The 21,913-nt window shown below is 40.9% G+C and overlaps 1 protein-coding gene and 1 long non-coding RNA gene across 2 annotated transcripts; one reads left to right on the top strand and one right to left on the bottom strand.

The window, feature by feature from the left end:
- Positions 1-2,938: 2,938 nt before the first annotated feature.
- LOC138340523 (uncharacterized) lies at positions 2,939-10,161 on the bottom strand. The gene is made up of 6 exons (XM_069292251.1): positions 6,632-10,161; positions 6,209-6,386; positions 5,831-6,142; positions 3,772-5,755; positions 3,127-3,336; positions 2,939-3,033 (listed from the first exon to the last, which is right to left on the bottom strand). The coding sequence occupies exons 1-6, from the start codon at positions 10,159-10,161 to the stop codon at positions 2,939-2,941; spliced, it is 6,309 nt and encodes a 2,102-aa protein (XP_069148352.1).
- Positions 10,162-20,223: 10,062 nt separating this feature from the next.
- On the top strand, positions 20,224-20,945 carry LOC138340646 (uncharacterized). Its single transcript, XR_011213359.1, has 2 exons — positions 20,224-20,342; positions 20,654-20,945. It is a non-coding gene; the product is annotated as an uncharacterized lncRNA (long non-coding RNA).
- Positions 20,946-21,913: the final 968 nt, after the last annotated feature.

The following is a 21,913-nucleotide window of genomic DNA, read 5'->3' on the forward strand; positions in this document are numbered from 1 at the left end:
TTGAATCCGCCTACATACCCCTAAACCTTCGGAATCAGGCTGTGTGTAGTTCGACTCGATCGTTGGAAAAGGAAAACTATTATGCTAGCTAACCTTCGGTTTTGGACGAGTGACACATTAAACGAGTATGAAAAAAAGGCTTGCAACCTCTTAGCCATGAATGTGGAGCTCTTCACATCCATAGGTAAGAACTTACACGGACATAATTTCCAAAGCTCTTGGCGCATTGTCACTCAGATTGGAAACTCGCCCCCGATAAAACAAAACTTCCGGACGCAAGACGGAAACTGACAGAAACTAAAGAAAAACCCGCATGTTTTGAGAGGGTGGTTCGATTGTGGTGGAAGTCGCTCCTCTGCTCGCGTCCTAAGAGTTTGACATTCCTCTTTAGACTATGTCCCAGTTCGCTGCTAAGAAAAAGTTCCACGTTGTGCTGCATCCTTTTTGATGTCGTCCGCACCTGTGGTTTTTGGAGAATTCATCCTTTCGGATGCTCTCGACAAAACTAAGATAAAACTCATTAGCTTAAAAATGCAATTAGGATGGGAGACAGTGTCTTTTTACCATGTCGACACTTCCTTGTTCTCCTCAATATTCGACGTCGACTCGATCGGTCTGACATCTAGCAAATACAGCTTATGCTTTGTGCTTTGTAAATAAAATCTTCAGGGTATTCTTCATTTGATGCTAAAATAAACAAATAAATGTTGATGCGATATTGATGTCTCTTTTGTTGCTATCTTCGATGCTCTTCTTGATGTTTTCTTTTAAAAAAATAAGGAATGTGGTTGAGGCCAATGGATAAATATTGCTCTTTCTTTATCCATGTATGTCCTCTTGCGGGGCATAAATATCATCCCGCAATACGTAAATTCCCGCGAGATATGAATCTTCTCACGATGCATAACTTTCAGCGAGAAATAAAATCTTCTCGCGATGTGCAAATTTAATGACTCGCGATGCATGATTTCCGCGATGCATGATTTTCGCTATGCATGAATTCCAGCGAGGCATAAATTCTTCTCGCGATGTATAAATTTTGACGAGGCATGAAATCTTCTCGTCGTACATAATTGTCAGCGAGGCATAAAGTATTCTCGCGATGCATAAATTTTGACGAGGCATAAAATCTTCTCGTCGTGCACAATTAATGACTCGCGATGCATGATTTCCGCTATGCATGATTTTCAGCGAGGCATAAATTCTTCTCGCGATGTATAAATTTTGACGAGGCATGAAATCTTCTCGTCATGTATAATTATTGGCTCGCGATGCATGATTTCCGCGATGCATGATTCCGCGATGCATGAATTCCAGCGAGACATAAATTCTTCTCGCGATGTATAAATTTTGACGAGGCATGAAATCTTCTCGTCATGCATACTTATTGACTCGCGATGCATGATTTCCGCGATGCATGATTCCGCGATGCATGAATTCCAGCGAGGCATAAATTCTTCTCGCGATGTATAAATTTTGACGAGGCATGAAATCTTCTCGTCATGCATGATTATTGACTCGCGATGCATGATTCCGCGATGCATGAATTCCGCTATGCATGGTTCCGCGATGCATGATTCTTCAGTGTATAAATTCGTGATTCATGAATATTTATATCGCCCCCGTGAATAGTAACGATAAGATGATCTCCAAATAATACATCGACTTGATCAATAATAATAAAATAATAATTGCATAACCGTCTCTTCTGAGGTAATGCATGGCCTTGATCGACAATAATCATCTTGCTTTGATAACGCAATGCAAATAGCGCTATCTATAGAAATCACGAAATCTTCGCTGAGATTCCCGTTTGATTCACCTTTGAATCTGACTGGATATTTTGTAAATTTCCCATTGTTGAGAATGGTTTGAGATAAACAAACACATTCATAAGCATCCTGACGCAAACGATATTCCCGCTTTCAATAAAGTCACTGGTTTTGGAGATAGTTTTCTCCTTCTCCGTATTCATAAGTCGGAAGAATTCGGCCGATTTTGAAGCGAAGCTATAAACATGCATCCACAGAAAAATTGTCAGTTTTAAACATACTGATCTGTGTCGATCCCTTCGGTTGTTTGCTCCTTGTCTTGATGTCTCCGGTTGATTTCCCGATTTCCCGACTCTTGATAAATAAGAAAATATCTTATGCCAAAACAGATGAAATATAAAAGGGAAATTTTTAAGAGAAACAAGAAATTTTTTTTTTTTAAAAAAAAAAAATAGTATCTTCAAAATGTCACTGCCAAGTCATGTCATGTCAGGCTTAACGAGCTTCTTTGAGTCCGACGCTTGTCGAATGAATTTCAGAGGCATTCCGGACTTGTAGGGAAGTCCCATGACAAAATTTTGAGGCTATCCTCAAAATTTCTGTCCCAGTTTAGTATCTTGCTCCCCTTTCCATTGTAATCGCACAGATCTCGGAATTTTTGAGATCTTCTCAAAAATTCTGTCCTAGTTGCAAATTCGAAATGTCTTTAGTTTGATCCGCTGAAGAGAAGGTTCCTTCTGGAGAATTTTTTGAGTCCCTCTAAAAAATTCTGTCCCAGTTTCTATTGTAGAAGGGGGGAATAGAATTTACGAGATATATGACCGAGCCCTTGTGGCGCCTACGTATCCCGTTGCGGCAGGAATCAGGTCAAACGTAGTTCCCCTTACAGGTTAACAAGAACAAATTTTACAAAGAAACCGACCGAGGCCGACATAGGCCGCCTACGTATCTCATTCTTGAGAATTCAGGTCGAACGTAGTTCAGGTACAAAGAAATAGTAAAGGGGGTAAATGGGGTGACCGAAGCCGACATAGGCCGCCTACGTATCTCGTTCTCGAGAATTCAGGTCAGACGTAGTTCGTTACAGGAGGGATAAGAATTCAAATTCGAACAAATACAAGCAAACAGAAGATTACAAGTAAATGATGGAAAATGCAAAACGAACTTCACGCGTAATATCTCTTGACAGCATCTGAGTTGATAGGCTTGGGCCATACAGCGCCATCCATCTCTGACAAGACTAAAGCACCTCCAGATAGTACTTTGCGAACCATGTAAGGACCTTGCCAGTTAGGTGCGAACTTTCCTTTGTGCTCGTCTTGATGAGGAAAAATACGCTTAAGAACCAACTGACCAACTTCAAAATTTCTGGCTCTTACTCTTTTGTGAAAAGCGCGAGTCATTCTTTGTCTATACAACTGGCCATGGCAAACAGCAACCATCCTCTTCTCATCAATCAAAGCTAGTTGATCAATCCGTTTGCTAACCCACTCAGCATTACTTAGCTCAGCTTCATGGATGATCCTCAGTGACGGTATCTCGACTTCAACAGGTACGACTGCTTCTGTTCCGTATACTAGCAAGTATGGAGTAGCCCCAGTTGATGTTCTGACCGTCGTTCGATAACCCAGTAGAGCATATGGCAACATTTCATGCCAACCCCGCTGCTTGTCAATCATTTTCCTCAGAATCTTCTTGATGTTCTTGTTGGCGGCCTCTACAGCTCCGTTCATTTGAGGGCGATAAGCAGTGGACCTTCGGTGAATAATCTTAAATTGTTCACATATCTCTTTCATCAGATGACTGTTGAGATTTGCACCGTTATCCGTGATGATGGATTCTGGAACTCCAAATCGGCATATCAGATTGTTGCGGACAAAGTCGGCCACCACTTTCTTGGTTACCGATTTGTAAGAGGCTGCTTCCACCCATTTGGTGAAATAATCGATGGCAACCAAAATGAATCTGTGTCCATTAGAAGCGGTTGGCTCTATAGGACCGATGACATCCATTCCCCAAGCTACAAATGGCCAAGGTGAACTCATAGCATTGAGTTCGTGAGGTGGCACCCTTATCAAATCTCCGTGCACTTGACATTTGTGGCATTTTTGCACGAATTTGCAACAGTCATTCTCCATAGTCATCCAGAAATAACCAGCTCGAAGAACCTTTCTTGCTAAAGTAAGCCCATTCATGTGTGTACCGCAAACTCCAGCATGTATCTGTTCAATAAGCCTCACGGCTTCAGCAGCATCTACACATCTTAAAAGACCCAAATCTGGAGTCCTCCTATACAAGACTTCTCCATTCAGAAAGAAACTAAGAGCCATACGACGTATCGACTTCTTTTGATTAGATGTGGCGTCTTCTGGATATGTCCCAGACTCCAGGTACCTCTTTATGTCGAAATACCAAGGCAAACCATCTGGTTCTGATTCAACATGTGAACAATGGACCGGATGTTCCCTCAAGTCTATATCCAACGGGTCGATGTAATCAGTATCTGGATGTTTGATCATTGAAGCGATGGTTGCGAGAGCATCAGCTAGTTCATTCTGTATTCTGGGAGTATGTTTGAACTCAATCTTGCGGAACCTTTTGCACAGATTTTGGACGTACTGTACGTAAGGTACAATTTTCGGGTTCTTCGCAGCCCATTCTCCTTGGACCTGATGAATCAGGAGGTCTGAATCTCCAATAACCAGTAGCTCGCAAACATTCATGTCAACGGCCATTTTCAAACCGAGAATGCAAGCTTCATACTCAGCCATGTTGTTTGTGCAGTTGAATCGTAGCTTAGCCGCCATAGGATAGTGCTGACCAGATTCTGATACCAAGACTGCTCCAACACCTTTACCCTGGTGATTCACCGCTCCATCGAAGAATAGCCTCCAACCTTGATAAGCTTCAGAGATATCTTCACCCACGAATGACACTTCTTCATCGTGAAAATATGTCTTGAGAGGTTCATACTCTTCATCAACGGGATTTTCCGCAAGATGATCGGCCAAAGCTTGTGCTTTTATTGCCTTCTGAGTCACGTACACGATGTCAAACTCACTCAACAGCATTTGCCATTTAGCTAACTTCCCGGTCGGCATCGCTTTCTGGAAAATATACTTCAATGGATCCATTCTAGAGATAAGATATGTAGTGTACGACGACAAATAGTGCCTCAGCTTCTGGGCAAGCCACGTCAGAGCACAGCATGTTCTCTCCAGCAAAGTGTAGCGAGACTCGTACGGAGTAAACTTTTTGCTTATGTAGTAGATTGCCCTTTCTTTCTTCCCTGTCTCGTCGAGTTGACCCAGTACACATCCAAAGGCGTTATCTGAGACAGATAAATACAGCAACAAAGGACTCCCTTCTCGTGGAGGAACCAATACTGGAGGGTTAGACAAGTAGCTCTTGATAGCGTCGAAAGCGGTCTGACACTCCTCAGTCCACTTAGTTGGGGCATCTTTCTTCAGCAACCTGAAGATAGGCTCACATACCACCGTCGATTGTGCTATAAATCGGCTGATATAGTTCAACCTCCCTAAGAAACTCATCACCTCTCTCCTCGTTTTCGGTGGAGGTAACTCTTGAATCGCTTTGATCTTGGAAGGATCGAGCTCAATACCTCTTCTGCTGACTATAAATCCCAACAACTTCCCAGCTGGGACTCCAAAAGCACACTTGGCGGGATTTAGCTTCAAGTTGTACCTACGCAAACGTTCAAAGAATTTTCGCAGGTGTGTCAAATGATACGAACTCTCGCGGGATTTAATTATGACATCGTCCACGTACACTTCAATTTCCTTGTGAATCATGTCGTGGAAGATAGTCGTCATGGCTCTCATGTAAGTGGCACCGGCGTTTTTGAGCCCAAATGGCATCACCCTGTAGTGATATACCCCCCAAGGTGTGATGAAGGCCGTTTTCTCCGCGTCTTCTTCATCCATCAGAATCTGGTGATAACCCGCGTAGCAGTCCACAAATGACTGCATCTCATGTTTGGCACAGTTGTCAATCAGAATATGGATATTTGGCAACGGGAAATTATCCTTTGGATTAGCCTTGTTGAGATCTCTGTAATCAACACAAATCCTGATTTTTCCATCTTTCTTGGCGACCGGAACGACATTCGCCAACCAGGTGGGATATTGCGTTACTTCTACCAACCGAGACTCTATCTGCTTGGTGATTTCCTCCTTAATCTTCAGACTCAATTCAGGCTTGAATTTCCGAGTCTTTTGCTTCACCGGCTCGAACCCTGGGTTGATAGGCAGCTTATGAGATACGACATCGGTACTCAGCCCCTGCATGTCACTGACCTCCCAAACAAACACATCGCTGTACTCGGCAAGCAAATGCACCAGGCTCACCTTCTGAGTTTCATTCAGGTGAGTGCTGATCTTAACCTCTTTGACACATTATGAATCTCCCAAATTCACCGTCTCTGTTTCCTCCAGATTCGGCTTATGTTGATTCTCGAACTGCCGAAATTCTTCTACCACATAGTCTGGTTCCCCACTTTCGTCGTCGTAGTCGTCAGCCTCGTCGTCATTTGCCTCATTTTGCTCGTTTAGCTCGTGACATGACATGACGTTGGCGGGTTTGTAACTTACGTTACTGAAATCATAAACAGACAAAATTAGAAAAGTAAAATATAACAAGCAATCGAATAAACAAAGTCAAAATAAGGAGGCTTTCATTTAAATTGAATCAAAAATGCAAATTTGGGTCGTGGCACAAGGCCGTGTCGCCCTTTAAACAATCATAACAAAATTCAAAATCAAGAAATGCAGAAATGGTGGGTCTCGGGCCTCTTCCGAACGACCACCGATTTTGGCATGCACAAAATAACTCCATTCTACCACAGAGTTCGGGGCATCAGGATCGGCGTGGACGTCCAATTTTGCAGCATCTCCCCTGGTTCAGCATCACGAATGCCTGCTGGCTCAGCCTCCTCCTCGATGACGGCGTTGATCTCCTTGAACAGGTCACAGATTCCTTCCCCATCGTCTGCAGACTCGGCATGCTCCCGGACTGGAAAGGAGTGATGGAGATGTGGGATCGGCTTAGTCAACCCTTGATCCTTTCTCCTCTTCATCTTCAAATCATCATTTGTGGGGATGTACCCCAAACCATACTTTGATCCTATAGCAAGGACCGGAATTGGCTCGATGATCCCTTGTGCATTCCTTCCTAATCCGAAACCTGGTTCGAATCCGCTCTGCAGCATTACCGTGGCAATCATTTTGTACACGGCCGGCATGGGAGTCTGTGGTGCCAGGCCCTCATCGGTGGCATTTACCAACTCCACTGTGTAGAAGTCCGAAGTTTGCGGCGTCTCGTCCAAGATCGGCACCTGCTTACCTGAATGGCTCCTTTCCCCGTGAATAACTAGTTCTTCATTTCTCCATACTAGTTTTATCACTTGGTGAAGAGTGGAAGGGATGGCTCCAGCCATATGAATAAATGGCCTTCCCAAAAGGAGGTTATAGCTGGTGTCGATATCCAACACCTGGAATTTTGCCTCGAACTCCGCGGGGCCCATTTGGATGATCAAGTTCACCGCTCCTAACGTCTCTCTCTGCACACCATCAAAAGCTCTCACATTGACCTGGTTTTTCTCCAACTTTCCGAGGTCAAACCTCAGCTGCTTCAGCGTGGACAAGGGGCATATGTTTAGGCCAGATCCGTCGTCTACCAAAATACGGTTGAAGATCTTTCCGCGGCATACCACGGTGATGTGTAGAGCTTTGTTGTGGGCTCTCCCTTCGGATGGCAACTCATCATCGCAGAAGCTGATACGGTGCCCCTGAATGACTCGGTGAATCATAGCAGCTACATTGTCGCTGCTTGTGCCTGAGGGCACGTATGTATCATCAAGAGCTTTCATTAAGGCCTGCCTGTGGGACTGAGAGCTCATCAGCAGGGCCCACACAGATATCTGAGCTGGAGTCTTCTCTAAATATTTGACGATGGAATAGTCCTTCGGCTGCATCCTTCTCCAGAACTCTTCTGCTTCCCCCTCGCTTACCGGCCTCTTAGCATGGTCCTTCTTCTGTCCTCCGAGAGCAAGCTCATCAGGAGTGTAGCACCTTCCGGACCTAGTCATGCCTTGAGCCACGGTCGTTTCTATCACAAACTTGGGTTTGGGGAGAGTCTTTGAGGGCACCAAGGCAACAGCCTTTGCAGGTGTCAGAATGACAAACTCTCCTTTCTCCCTGACGCTCAAAGAAGCGACAGCCCTCTCCAAGTCTTCCTGAACAATAGGAGTAATTCTCTTGGCTTCACGCTCATCATCGTCAATTTCTATCATGTTGATGTTTCCACCCCCATGATTTGGCAACGGATTCGTGTTGACGTTTGGTGCCGCGGGCTGAAGAGAGACCACTTCCTGGTCAATCAAGTCCTGGATCTTGTGCTTGAGATTGATACAATCTTCTGTATCATGTCCAACACTGTTGGAATGGTAAGCACATCTCTGCTCCGGTCTGTAGAATCTGGAATTGACATCCACGGGCTTGGGGCCCACAGGGTGGATGTATCCAGCCGCGGATAACCTTTCGAACAATTTAGTTCTGCTTTCAGCCAACACGGTGAAGCTTCTGGAGGGCTTCTTCTCAGACCTGGGGCGAGGGGGATCATACCCGCCCTGCTGTGGGGGAGGGACTTGTTGGTAATTGCGGGCGTTTGGTCGTGGAGCTTGGGTTCTGGGGTAGGGATTTGTTTGGTGGTTTGGCCTTTGGGCTTGGTAATTTGGATGGGGGCTTTGATATGCTGGGGTTTGTATTTGATATGCGGGGAATGGCGCTTGATAGCTTGGCTGTACATTAGCGCAGCTGGGAGCGACATTCTGGTAGTGGGGAGGGACTTGATAGGCTTGGGGGTAGTTTGGAAAATTTTGGGGAATCGGGGGTGGATTCTGATACGACACAATATGGGCTTCTGGATAAGTGGGGCCGGCATTGTAGTGGCTGGAATGATTTGAGTTTGGACGGTAGGCTTGATGAGGCTGTGATGGAGGGTAAGGGCGGCCTTGGGGCCGTGGTAAGTTTCTGGGGGCCTTTCTTCCCCCGTGTGAGATAGCGTTAACCTCTTCTCTTTTCTTCCTTACCAGTCCGGAAGACCCAGGTGATGCAGACACTCGGGCTATCTTCCCCGACTTCAGGCCATCTTCAATAGTCTCACCCACCTTGACTATCTCGGCGAACTTGGCGCCGATTAATAAGATGACTCTGTCATAATACTCGGGCTCCTGCACCCGCACGAACACCTCCACAATCTCCTTTTCTGTCATCGGAGGCCTCACCCTTGCCGCCTCTTTCCTCCACCTGTACGCGAACTCTCGATAGCTTTCTGTGGGCTTCTGCTTCATCTTCTCCAAGGAGTACCGATCAGGGACTATCTCGACGTTGTATGCGAATCTGTCGATGAAATCCTTAGCCAGTGCGCTCCAACTGGACCATTGCCGAGTCTCATGTGACGTGAACCACTCCAGGGCTTCACCACACAGGCTCCGGCTGAATAACCTCATCAGCAAGGCTTCATCTTTGCCAACTCCCACGAGTTGGTCACAGTACGCTCTGAGGTGTGCCATGGGGTTGCCCACCCCGCCGAAGGTATCAAACTTCGGGATCTTGAACCCTTCAGGCAGGTTCAAGTCTGGGTGGATGCATAGTTCTGCGTAGCTTAACCCGGCGACGTCTGGAGTACATTGCAATTCCCTCATTGCCTTTCGGATCTCCTCCTTTATGTCTACCTTTGCTTCTTCCCTCGACCTCCACTCTCTTTCTTGCTCCTCATAGTGGTCCAACTCGGAGCCGTGCACCTCATGCTCGACTGGGATTGGGACTTGAAAAGTAGTTCTTTTGGGGAGGGGTGCGGCTATGGAAGGGCTTGGGACATTCTGTGCGGTTTGATAGTTTTGTGGATAATTTTGGGGATTGGTATTTTGGTTTAAGTGGGGGTGTGGTGTTTGGGAATTGAAGGCGGTGGGATTTTGGGTTTGATTTTGGGGTAGTGGGGCTATTGGAATGCTTTGGGGGTGTGGTGGTATTTGCGGAGGATTGTTTGGAAGTGGGGAGGGAGTTTGATAGGAGACCGACGCGTATTGGGGGTTTTGGGTTGTCATGTCTACCCCAGACGGGTTGTGCACGGGTGTCGATGGACGTTGCTGAGTAGGATTCGAGCTGGACGAGGGGAAGTATGTAGGGGGTCTTGCGTCGAGAAAGTTGGGGCCGAATCCGGGCGGAGGGGTGTCTTGCCTCCGTTGCATCTCCACCCTCATGTCAGCTATTTGCTGCATCAGCTGCGCAATAAGCTCATTCTGCTCTGCCGCGGTGGGCTGAGCCACCACGACATCTGTGAGGCTGATTTGTTCATTGTTGTCGCCCATGTCTGTATTTGCGTTTGATCTGGGGAAGGAATCTGCGCGACCTTTTGATCTGGTGAAGTAGTGGTGATCTGCCAGCTTTATCGACACAGATCAGTAAGAGGTACCTGTGAGGTAAAAACAACTCAAAGGCAAATTTGTTAGCGCATATTTGAGTACAAAATACATAATATCGCACAGCAAACAGATTAAACACACAAGTCGCTTTGTTTGAGGATATCTTGACCCACGAATGAGGACGGATATACATTTTGAACAAACAGGAATTTGTTTGTTTGGCGCTATCTTGGGAAATCTGAATCACGTTGAGCTATGGTCTTCTTGCAGCTGCTTTGCGACGTCCGTTGATCTTATCTTCGTATCTCCGAAACATGGAGGAGAATGAAAATTTTCTGTGATAGGGGCCGGGCCGAGAAGGCTGCCTACGTATCTCACGGGGAGAATTCAGGCCCAACGTAGTTCGGATTTAGGATGAAAATTTTCCATTCGTTCTTTCGTTGTGATTACAAGGGAATTGAAAAACGACATTGAAATTTCTAGAAGACAACATTTGGAGATTTCTTGTCTTGTGGTTGCGTCATTCCTTTCCTTTCAGACAGTCGGAAATGGAGGCTTGTAGACGATTTCTTCTTCATCATCCTCCTCAATCACTTCACGGCGGGGGCCACTGTTATCTGCTCCCTGATCACGGGCGAGGTATTTTCCGCCCTTTGGGTTGCTATGGGTCGCCAATTCCTTGTCGAGCGCCGCGCTTCTGTCCAACAACACAGCAGTCTCGATATCTATCTTCGCCTCTCTCGCCTTTCCTTCGTGTATCTCCAAACGAAGCAAGTTCGACCTTTTCCTTAGGCTTTCGGTTTCCATCTCAACCTCCTTCTTTCTCTTTATCTGTGACGCCAGATCTTCATCCAAGGTTGTGACCGCAGCTTTGTAGATCGCCGTGGTCATGTCTACTTTGAGCCCTTCCTCCTTAACCTTCTGAATCTCTCGAGTAACTCGCTCGATTTTTCTTCGCAATTCCTCCTCAGTGAGCTCCGTCTGGACGTTCTTGCCTTTGTCCATAGCAGTGATTCGACTTTCCTGAGATGATAGAGCGGTATTTAGGATTTATGGTATGGATTTTGTGTGAGAAACTTGAGACTCGGGAATTTTGGTCGGACGTTTGTAATGTTGGCTTCTGTATACTCTTTTGAATTTTGGCTAGGAGTGGGTCTACGATATCCTCATTCAAAGCAACATAACACATAAACATTTAAACAAATATATCGTGTCCTAAACATGCATGTGACCCTTTGTGCCAAGGGTAGGCCTAGCGATCTGAAGGATGTATTGCGCCATTTAAATAAGTAATTGTACCCCCGAAACAAATTTCACTAGATGTCATAGCGTTCATTACACAATCAAAATCAAACGGGATACATCTTGGGAATGGGAGGCAATGCAAATACATATATAAAATCAATCCCACGCAGGGGAGTTAAAAGTCGATGATCCAGCTCCTCTTCTGGCCTTCTCCACTTCTTCTCGGATAATGCACTTGCTGGTGAACACGTATGGCTCAGCGAATGCAGCTTTGGAAGATGTTGGTACGGCTCGTAAGGTGTTCATCTGCTCGTCCAAAATAGTATCCAAACGCATTAGACAAGTCCTTGTGTCAGCTAATTCTTGTGACATTACGGCCAAAACTCTCTGATTTTCTAATTCCCGGAGTTGGTATGCTTGCTCCTTTTGTTGAAATTCCTGTTCCTTCTTATGGAATTCCTGCTCCCTTCGGTCCCACTCTTGCTGAAAATGGTACGCGTGAATCTGAAGCCTTGTCTCCACGTCTTCGATTTTCCGACTCGTGTGCGGTGTTGGATCCACTACACCACGCAAATCATTGTGCAACCATGTCTTGTATTCGTCGACATACCCAGCTCCATACCTGTCTTCGGTGACCTCCCACTTCATGTTGACGCGTCCGGCCCATTCCTGGAGGATAATTTTAGCGAAAGGTATTTTGTCCTTCTCGTTGTAATCAACAATGAAAGAGCTGGCATCTCCTTGGGCGGGTATGATTTGGACTTTCCCAAATTGCCGCATTACTCGCGTCGGGTTGTAAGGACGCAATCCTCTGATTCCGGGAAGGACTAAAAGTGGCAATTTGGCCCCTTGGGCTGCTATCATCTGAGACCTGAAGCTCGGTAATACCCATTGTATGTCTCCTTCTTTCAAATTGTAAAACACCTTTGCCCACGCATCCCTGGTGGTGTGAATTGGAAATTTACGGATACTCAAGTAGAACTCGTAATTATCGAGAGGACTTGTTTGACTTGGTTCGGCCAAACCCTGTAGCTGGGGGTTGTCTCTTTTGCATAGATGTTCCGTCAACCACCATTGAAGTAAGATATTGCAACCTTGGAAAAACGGGAAACCATTCTTGCACAGGCTCAAAGATCGGTAAATGTCGGACAAGATGATTGGGGCCAAACAACAATATTTCTTTTCTTCAGATTTTCTACCGACTCCTCTGAACATGGCATTCACTACCATTATTACCCGGGTGTCGATCTCTTTACCTTCGTCTTTAGGGAACACAATGGTTCCCAAGAGGCATGCGGAGAAAGCGATAGCTTGAGTTTGCCTCCAAGTACTGTGATCATGAAATTCATCTGGGAACAATCTAAAATAATTGTCGTGCCCCCACCTCTCGAAAAACCTCATTAGTGGAATGTCGTTGGTCTCTAACCAATCTGCATTCACTAGGAATAACATGTCTCTCAATTCGTTCTTGGTTGGCCTATCTGGTAAGAGAATGTGATGATCGGGACGCTTTTTCCTTTTGCCACACGTCCCAATCGAGTCAAGGCAATCTTTGATCTCTTCTAGCGTGGGCGTTATTTCGACATCTCCAAATCGAAAGACCATTTTATCATCGTCCCAAAATCGGGCGATGACCTCGATAAACGTGGGCCATACCTTGAAGTCCATTATCGAAGGTAGGTGACCCAAGTAAATCGAGATTTCTCTCTTCTGACACTCCTTAAGGTTGCCCCACCATACTCGAAGAATGTCGGGCGCCTGGGTGACCATTTTGAAGTGGAGGAATTGATTTGACATCTACAAAAACATACAATTAGTTAATTTCAATCCCCCCGATACAATAACTAGTTAAACACGCAATACATCCTTCAAAAGCAACAAACATGAGCGTCCTATCGAGCCGTAGGCTCTTTGGACTCAAGGTGGACTTTTCTAATGGGCCCGACACTCCTTGGGTGTCGGGTCATCTTAGGCCAATGCGCTATTTTTCGGGATTCGGTTTCGCTCTATCCTAGTTTGACTAAGAGTGGGTTGTATTTAAAGTGGAATGGGTAACCCAAGCGGACTACTTGGGCTGGGACAATTAACGATCGTTGACTATCAAGTAATCAACTACACTCGTCAGGGTGCCCCGAGAAAATTTTGGTTAACGAACGACTGCGAACCCGCATAATCGTCCTTTAGTGGAAAATGTAAAAAAGTGTCGTTTGACGGAAGTATGTATGCTATGTATGCAACAGTTTAAAAAATCTAAATAATTTAAACACTTTAAACAGTTAATCACAAATAACCAAATACGTTAATCTTAAGGTTAGAATCCTCCAAACTCCCCAGCGGAGTCGCCATTTCTGTTTTATCGAAAAAGTGGTTTTCGAAAAAAGTTTATTTTTCGACTTTTGGGAGTCGCCACTTAATTTTGAGAAAATTAAGAAAACTTGATTTCAAATAATTAAACAGAAAATTGTTTGAAAACTTTTAAGGGTTCGGGATTCCTATTAATGTCTTAGGAAGGTGTTAGGCACCTAAGACACTCCGCTAACTTACGGTTATCCGGCGATTAACTTATTTGACTATTATTTATTTTAACTTTGCAATTTTGAAATCATTAAACTTATGAGAAATTTACTTAGGCGAATTTTCAGATTTTAAAGCTCTTTAAGTTCAAACTAACTTAGAATTTGAATTTTGAACATGTTAGAGTTTTAAACAAAACTTACGAGTTGAAATATTTATCGTTTTGCGATTCCATTTTAGTTTTGAGATTTGATAAAATAGAAGGCGCTTCGAAGGGGGTTTGGAGTTTTCTAATCTTAAGCTAACGACATTCAAAATAAAACGTAAACAAGTAGCAAAGAGAGATAGAGAGAGAGGGGTTTGGGTCCAAGTTTTCGGGTTCTGTTCGCCTTGACCGAAATTGGACCCACCTGTTTTGGATTTTGACCCGTTCACCTGTCCTAATCTAAACAATACAAGATAAAATACAAGAACGTAAAAAACGACAAGGGCTTATGCCCATTACAAAATAAAATAAAGGAAAAGTCTTCTAGTGCATTTTTTCAAGTTCTTCAATCTTCAAGGCGTTTGGATGGGTTGACTCAAAAGGGAGCTGTGAGTCTTTACGACTCTCCACCAATGCAAAGGGGCGTGAGTTCATGACGGAACTCGAACGGATTCACATGCAAAACAACAAAGGATTAGTATTTACCGAACAAACGGATAACTCTTTAGGGCAAGCTATTAATGTCAAAATGTGACATCCCCAAACTTATCCATGAAATAAAATAACAATACACCAAGGAAGACAATATTCAAGAAAACACGTGTAGATGGAATGAAACTTAACTAAATGCGTCAACTAAGCATGTCTCACACAGGCCAAAAGAACATAACGGGACTTGCACACTATATAGCGACTAGAGAACAATGACTAATTTTCTCATGGCTATAGCAAATGGATAGAACATAAAAATGAAACAAACGAACATCCGTAACAAAGCTATGCTTCAAACTAGACGAGCATTACATTCATCCCAATACCCTCTACTGGAATCTACCATTTTCTCGGCACAACAGGTAGAACAGCAGAACAATAAGACGAAACACAATGGATAGACAGAGACAACAAGATTCCCTATTTTTTCTCCCCCTTTTTTTAGCAGTAGAGGAACAAACCCAACAAATAAAGAAAACTACATGAATATCATCTCTCGCGTAACATCAGAACCAGACGCGACTTTATCGACAACGATTAGATACTAACATGAGGAGAAATAAAGATGAAAACAAGGAGCAGCGGTCGAAGCATAGCAAAACCAAATGAGAAACTACATGTATATCAGATTCTGTAAGGACAGAATAGCGAAGCGCATTCGCAGCAAGACATATTTGCGAGGGGGGAGATTACCTCTTAGAGTGCGGCGAACGGGGGACGACGAGCAGGAGCGAGACGAACTTCCACACGCGAACCACGAACAGAGCCTGAACACCAATCCGATGTTCCGTCGATGACAGCAAGAACGAAAGAACTTTCCCAAGGCTTGAACTGTTCTTCGTATCCGAACGCCTCTGAAATTTTGATAAAAATCTTTAAATATTTAACGATTCTTCAATTCCGAAAATTCCAACCCCTCTTCTGAAGGAGAAGAGGGGTTTAAATAGAAGGGGAGAAAGGATTTCGGAAGAGAGAGGGCGGGAAAACGAATTCGAAATTCGAAATCATAAAGCTGGTTTTTTGCACCCAAGGCTTCCAATCTCTGAAAAGAAGCCGAAATATCGGTCTGCCACAACCGCGAACGCAGGCCTGCCATCCGCCGAAAGCAGGTCTGCTGCGATGGGTGAAGGAGGAGACGTTGGGGTTGTTGGGGGTTTTGTTTTTCTGCGTTTTTGCAGGCTGCGATGGGATGGGGAGAGAAAGGGAAAGGGAAAGGGAAAGGGAGGGAGACGAGAGCGTGGGGAGATGAGGGAGAGAGCGAGCGTGGGGGAGACGCGGGTTTCGCGTCTGGGCCTGTTTTCTCTGCGTTTTCTGGTGGGGGTTCTGTTCTTTTCCAGAAACGTTGGGGGAAGAAGGAAGGGGAGGCGGGTTTGGATCGGGTTATTAGGGGACTGGGCTGGGTCGGTTTAATAAATAAAAGGGTTGGGTCGATTTTAGGTGGGCCGGACGGAGGGGAGTAATTGGTGTGGGCTGGATTAGGAATTAATCTAGTGGGCTGGCATGAGGGATTTGGGCCTGGGATATTTAAGTTAGTGTTGGGTTGAGGGGTTTTTATTGGGTTGAGGGGTAATTGGGCCTGGGGACGTAAATGGGGTTGGAATGGGAGAATAGGGCCTCAGAATTAGGAATACTTAAGATACACACATATACATATACATATATGTATGTATACATATATTCTATTTTCGCAAGATTTAAAAAACTAATTAACTTTAAATAATTTGAAAAACCCACGAAGCTCGATAATTAATTTATACCAACGCGGGTCAAAAATTGGGTGTCAACAATTACTTGAAAAATAACCATTGGAACTCTTATTTTGAATTTCCTCCATTTGAGAAAAAGGTAGGTTTATAGTTTTGGAGCAAAACCACCATGTTTGGCCAGTTGGTAAGTACTCAATTCATAGAATAAGTGATTTTTACTAGTCTTTAGATACATGAGCTCACCTTAAAAACAAGACTTTTGTAAGACAATTTCTTCCCATTCATAAGATTATTATTTTTTTCATAAATACCACACAAACCGGAATGGGTAGTATGGCCACAGTTGACACCGGTAACTTCCTTTTTAGCCTTGCTCCATGTTTTCCTGTTGATGCAGCAAAAGCCTGGTAGCATGATCACGCCGCATGCGTTTTGTTGTAGAACTTTCACAATTTTCTTGATATTTTATATGTTCATTTGACGCTTGAATCTCAGACTCAATCTTGATCACATTCCTCGTTCCTTTATTCCGACTTTGAAGCTCCATAACACTTTAAATTTTCTTTCAAACATGCTTATTAGTTGTAAAAAAAAATTATGCAAAGAAGCACACGTCATAAGCACATAATGATTATAATAATGATTAAATAATGGCAGAAAACACATATGAATATTTTATAACAACTAAATGTATCTATTTTATATTGTATGTCAGTTATCATCTTTGTAATCCTAATTCATTTATTTTAAGTTTTAAGTCTTATTTTATTTTTTAATTTGTTTGAAAAGAACTTCATGTTCGATATTAGTAAAATTTTCTTGATTTATTTTTTTGCATTATATATGCTTACCATATATGTCATGGTCAAGATTACTAGAGAAGTTTCATCCTATTAGGAACGTTGATTTCTCTTAGGACTATACTTTTATCCTTTTTTGCTTCTTTATTTAAGTTGTTCATTTTTTCGCTCCTATATTTATGCAATTTATTTCTTCTTTGCTGTAATATCTCATATCTATACATGTTGTCTGCATTCATGTGAACCACGTTAAGTTTATTAATCATCTAAACTATTTATATGTTCACCTATTTCCAAATAATTTCTCCTTTTTTGATGATGATAAACAATGAAACATAGTTTACTTTGTAAAACATTAAATACTTTGTCAATCATCAAACTACATACTACTGTTACATTTTTATAGGACTAAAATGTTAAAGTCACCTTTGATAGGAAAAGCTTCGCACCAAAGTGACCATTTTCTATATGAATCTTGGTTAATCAACCCAATCATTTTTATCACATCTATTTAAAGAGGAGATGGTTGCAAAATTAGAAAATTTATCCTACATTGCTGGACTCCAAAACGTACAACATGTTCAACTAGAGATACTTACATACTATTATTCATTATCATCATTTCATGTTTTACTTTTATCTTCTTTTACGTAAAACAGTAGCTGTTGAGTGGTGGATTCAATCATTTGGAGAGCTTCATTCTTGTGTCGCTCAATATCCCACTGTGCTGCTCTCTTTGCCTTAGTTTGATCACTGACGTTTTCTACCTTTTTTTGTGCAATTATGTGAAATGCTTTATGTTTTTGTTCATCATTTTTCACATACTTCTCATCTTATTCAATTTTAGCAACCTCGTATTCTAATTTGCGAATCATTTTTCTTGCATCTCCAAATGTTCCTTGTTTCTTTATCCCCTTTTTGAACTTCTTGAGTATGTTCAATTTCCTTTCCAATATTATTTGCACGAAGAATAACGTTTAGACCTTTTTTTCCAATTCTGAAACAAAACATATCTCTGTCTCTACAATAAGTAAATCGTATTTATTATAAGGAGTAATATTCTTGGCATCTTCATAAAGTTATCGATAATCAACACGATCTAATTCAATGTGGACAAAACAAAATTGACAAAATAAACCATGTCATTCATGCTATTAGTAATCCGTAAGTGAGAAGAGACATTAACATGGACTTAACTTCATCAGTCTAACATTTTTTTTAGTTATTTCATGCATTTAACTTTGAGAAGAATAATTGTTCTAATGACTCTAGTCTTAATAGTGGATTCATGTTTAACTTTTCTATTAAGACTGGAGATACCAAATCAAGAACATTCTTTCCAAAGCTAATTACATGAAACCTCTAAAAAGTGTTGATTGATGAAGTCCAATGTTGGTGCCACATCTCACTTTTGAGATGACTATCAGAGTGGATGATATGATTTATAATACAAATTATGCTTTTCTCCACATTGAATTGGATATATGGTTCATTCTACGTAGATGCTAAGAACATGGTTGTTATAAATATGGTTTACTTATTGCAAAGAGATAAAGATATGTGTTTTGTTTGAGAATTGGTGAAAAGAAATTTAGATGATGTTCTTCGTGCAAATAATATTGAAAGCAAATTAAACACAACCAAGAAAAATAGAAATTAAATAATAAGGTAACAACGGAACATGAAGAGACAAATAGAAAATGCAAGAAATTGATTCATATATTTAAAATGAGAGGTTGTTGATATTGAACAAGATGAGAAAGTGCACAAAAGATGATAAGCAAAAACATTAAATAACCTATGGGATTGCACAAGTTTGAGGTAGAAAAACTCATAAATCAAACAAAATTACTAGAGTGGTGCAGTGGGATATTGAAAGACACAAGAATTAAGTTTTCCAAGGAATAGAATCAACCACTCAACTACTACTGTCTCATGTAAAAGAGAAAGAGAGAAATAGTGTAGAATAAATTATGAAATGATGATAATTTTTACTAGTACATAAGTTTGTCTAGTTGAACAAGTTTTAATTTGTGGGTCTAACAAAGTAAAATCAATTTTTTAAACTTTTAAACCACATCCTCTTTAAAGAGAACTTAAGCTGAATTTAATAAAAATGAGTGGGGTTGATTAATAAAGGTTTGTATAGAAAAGTCCCACTTTGGAGCGAAACTTTTCTTAACAAAGAAGACTTAAACAGTATATTCCTAGGAAAATGTAATAATAATATCCTTATTTTTTATAATCAAACACTTAAGTCTCTTTTAAAGGGACAATCTTACACAAAAATATTGTTCCTCCTTCAAAGTAAATTTATATAATTGAAGTTGAGGATTGTGTCGAACTATTGTTATGAATTTTACATATATACATAGTTTTACTTAGAGTCTGATTGAATTGACGTAAAAGTTGGTTAAACCTACTTTTAAGTCATTTTAAACTTTTGAAATTATTTGACAAGGTTAAAAATAACTTGCATGCAAACATGTCTGAATTCAGATATATTCATTTTGTTATAAGCTGAATAATATCTAAAATAATATATTTACATGTGCATGCAAATTAATAAATTCAAGTGTAATTATCACTATTAATTCTAAATTAACCATAATTTCAAAAGCTTCAAACTTAAAAATCATGATTAGAATATGTTAAAGGATCCAAATATGATATAAATTAAATATGATATATACATATTAATTTCTTGCATAGATGTTGCATTAAATATGAGTTTGATTGGTTAGAAGAAGGGTATAAAAATATTGATTTTAGTATAATTTTTATATCTATAGTTAAGTTATATATCTTGCATTATTATAAAATATCTTTTCTGAATTATGTTTAAAATTTATAAGTATTTAATTATTTTTAAAAAAAATTGGAGCATCAAAATCTTTTTATTCATTAATAAAGTATGTACAAGCATGGGTCAATCCAAAATTAGGATTAACCCAAAAAGAAATAGCCCAACCCATTAAAATGAACCTTTTAGATATTTATAAAGAAACCCTAAAAATAAGGGTTCATAAATTTGTGCTCCTCATCCTTTTCCTTCATATTGCTGCTTGGAGCTTTGTGGAATTCCACCTTCTTCCACCATTTGTTGTGGGTCCTTAACCCTTTTTTCTTGTTCTTTCTAATATCAATCTTGCTTAGCTTGTAGAGGTATGTTTTTGTATTTTGTTCTTCATTTCTTTCCCTCAATTTTCGACTTTCTCCATTTCAATGATGGAGACTTAATTTGGTGATGTAGTGGTTGCCTAAGATAGTTCTTGTAAAGGTGCCTAGTCTTGTGGTCTGACTCTCAATTCCTTATAAGTAGCTAATGTTATCTTTTTCCCTTGTTTGTTGTCATTCCTAATCACATTTCTAGATCTGAGCAGGGCCAGGCGAGTGTCATTTTTTCAAAAAAATAAAATAAAAACGCCTTGATGTCTTTATCATCTAATTCTAACCAATAAACTTCTTTTTGTCAGGAGAGAGATATTTTGGTTGGATATGTTCCTCCAGTGAAACTTAATGTTGCATTTTCTATGTGGAATCCAGAAAAGAGTTGGTTGTTGATTCTTCAGGTTTTTCCTTTCTGATGACATTCTATAAAGTGACTCATTTTTTTATAACTAAAGAAGTAACAGTGAGTTTTGAATAATTGAAAAGAAATCTTCAGTTGTGTATGAATATTTAGCCAAATTGCTTCTTGTTTCAAATCTTCTGAAACTCCCCCATTTTCATGATATATACTACTTTTAATATCATGTAATAATGAAATTGTGTTCCTCTATGTTTTCATTCTGCTTCATTTCTCTAGGTTGTATTCTCAAATTAGGTATTATCGGCTTTTCTAAGTTAATAGTGTTTCTTTTGTTGCTTGGAAGTTTACGGAAGGTTCCTCTATGTTTTCATTCTGCTTCATTTCATGTTCGATATTAGTATAATATTCATGATTTATTATTTTTTCATCATATATACTTACCATATATGTCATGGTGAAGATTACTAGAGGAGTTTCATCCTATAAGAAACTTTGACTCCTCTTTGGACTTTACTTTTACTCTTATTTTGCTTCTTCATTTAAGTTGTTTCTTTTTTTACACTTTTATTTATAAATTTATTAGTTTTTTCTTTGCTGCAATCTCTCATATCTATACAGGTTGTCTGCATTCATGTGTGCGGATTTGATTAACCTAATTGATTATATATAAGATGAACCACGTTAAGTTTATTAATCATCTATATGTTCACCTATTTCCAAACAATTTCTCCCTTTTTGATGACAATAAACAATGCAACATAGTTTACTTTGTAAAACATCAAAATACTTTGTCAATCATCAAAACTACATACTATTGTTACATTTTTTATAGGACTAAACTGTTAAAGTCACCTTTGGTAGGAAAAGCTTCATACCAAAGTGACACTTTTCTATATGAATCTTGGTTAATCAGCCCCAATCATTTTCATCACATTCATATTCACATCTATTTAAAGAGGAAATGGTTGCAAATTCAAAAAATTATCCTACTTTGCTGGACCCCAAAACTTAAAACATGTTCAACTAGACATACTTACATACTATTATTTATTATTATCATTTCATGTTTTACTTTTCTCTTTCATTTACATAAAATAGTAGCAGTTGAGTGGTGGATTCAATCACTTGGAGAGCTTCATTATTGATCAATATTCCCACCATACTACTCTCTCTGCCTATAGGATTGCACAAGCTAAGCTAGAAA

Source organism: Solanum lycopersicum, chromosome 12 (genome assembly GCF_036512215.1).
Source record: "Solanum lycopersicum chromosome 12, SLM_r2.1".
NCBI classification, from domain to species: Eukaryota; Viridiplantae; Streptophyta; class Magnoliopsida; order Solanales; family Solanaceae; genus Solanum; species Solanum lycopersicum.

Excerpts from the sequence above, each read along its gene's own strand:
- LOC138340523 (XM_069292251.1), bottom strand. The coding sequence starts at position 10,161 with ATGGGCGACAACAATGAACAAATCAGCCTCACAGATGTCGTGGTGGCT. Across the intron at positions 6,387-6,631 it reads CTGATGCCCCGAACTCTGTG|TAACGTAAGTTACAAACCCG; the intron begins GTAGAATGGAGT and ends TTATGATTTCAG. Across the intron at positions 3,034-3,126 it reads AGCCAGAAATTTTGAAGTTG|TACTATCTGGAGGTGCTTTA; the intron begins GTCAGTTGGTTC and ends TGGTTCGCAAAG.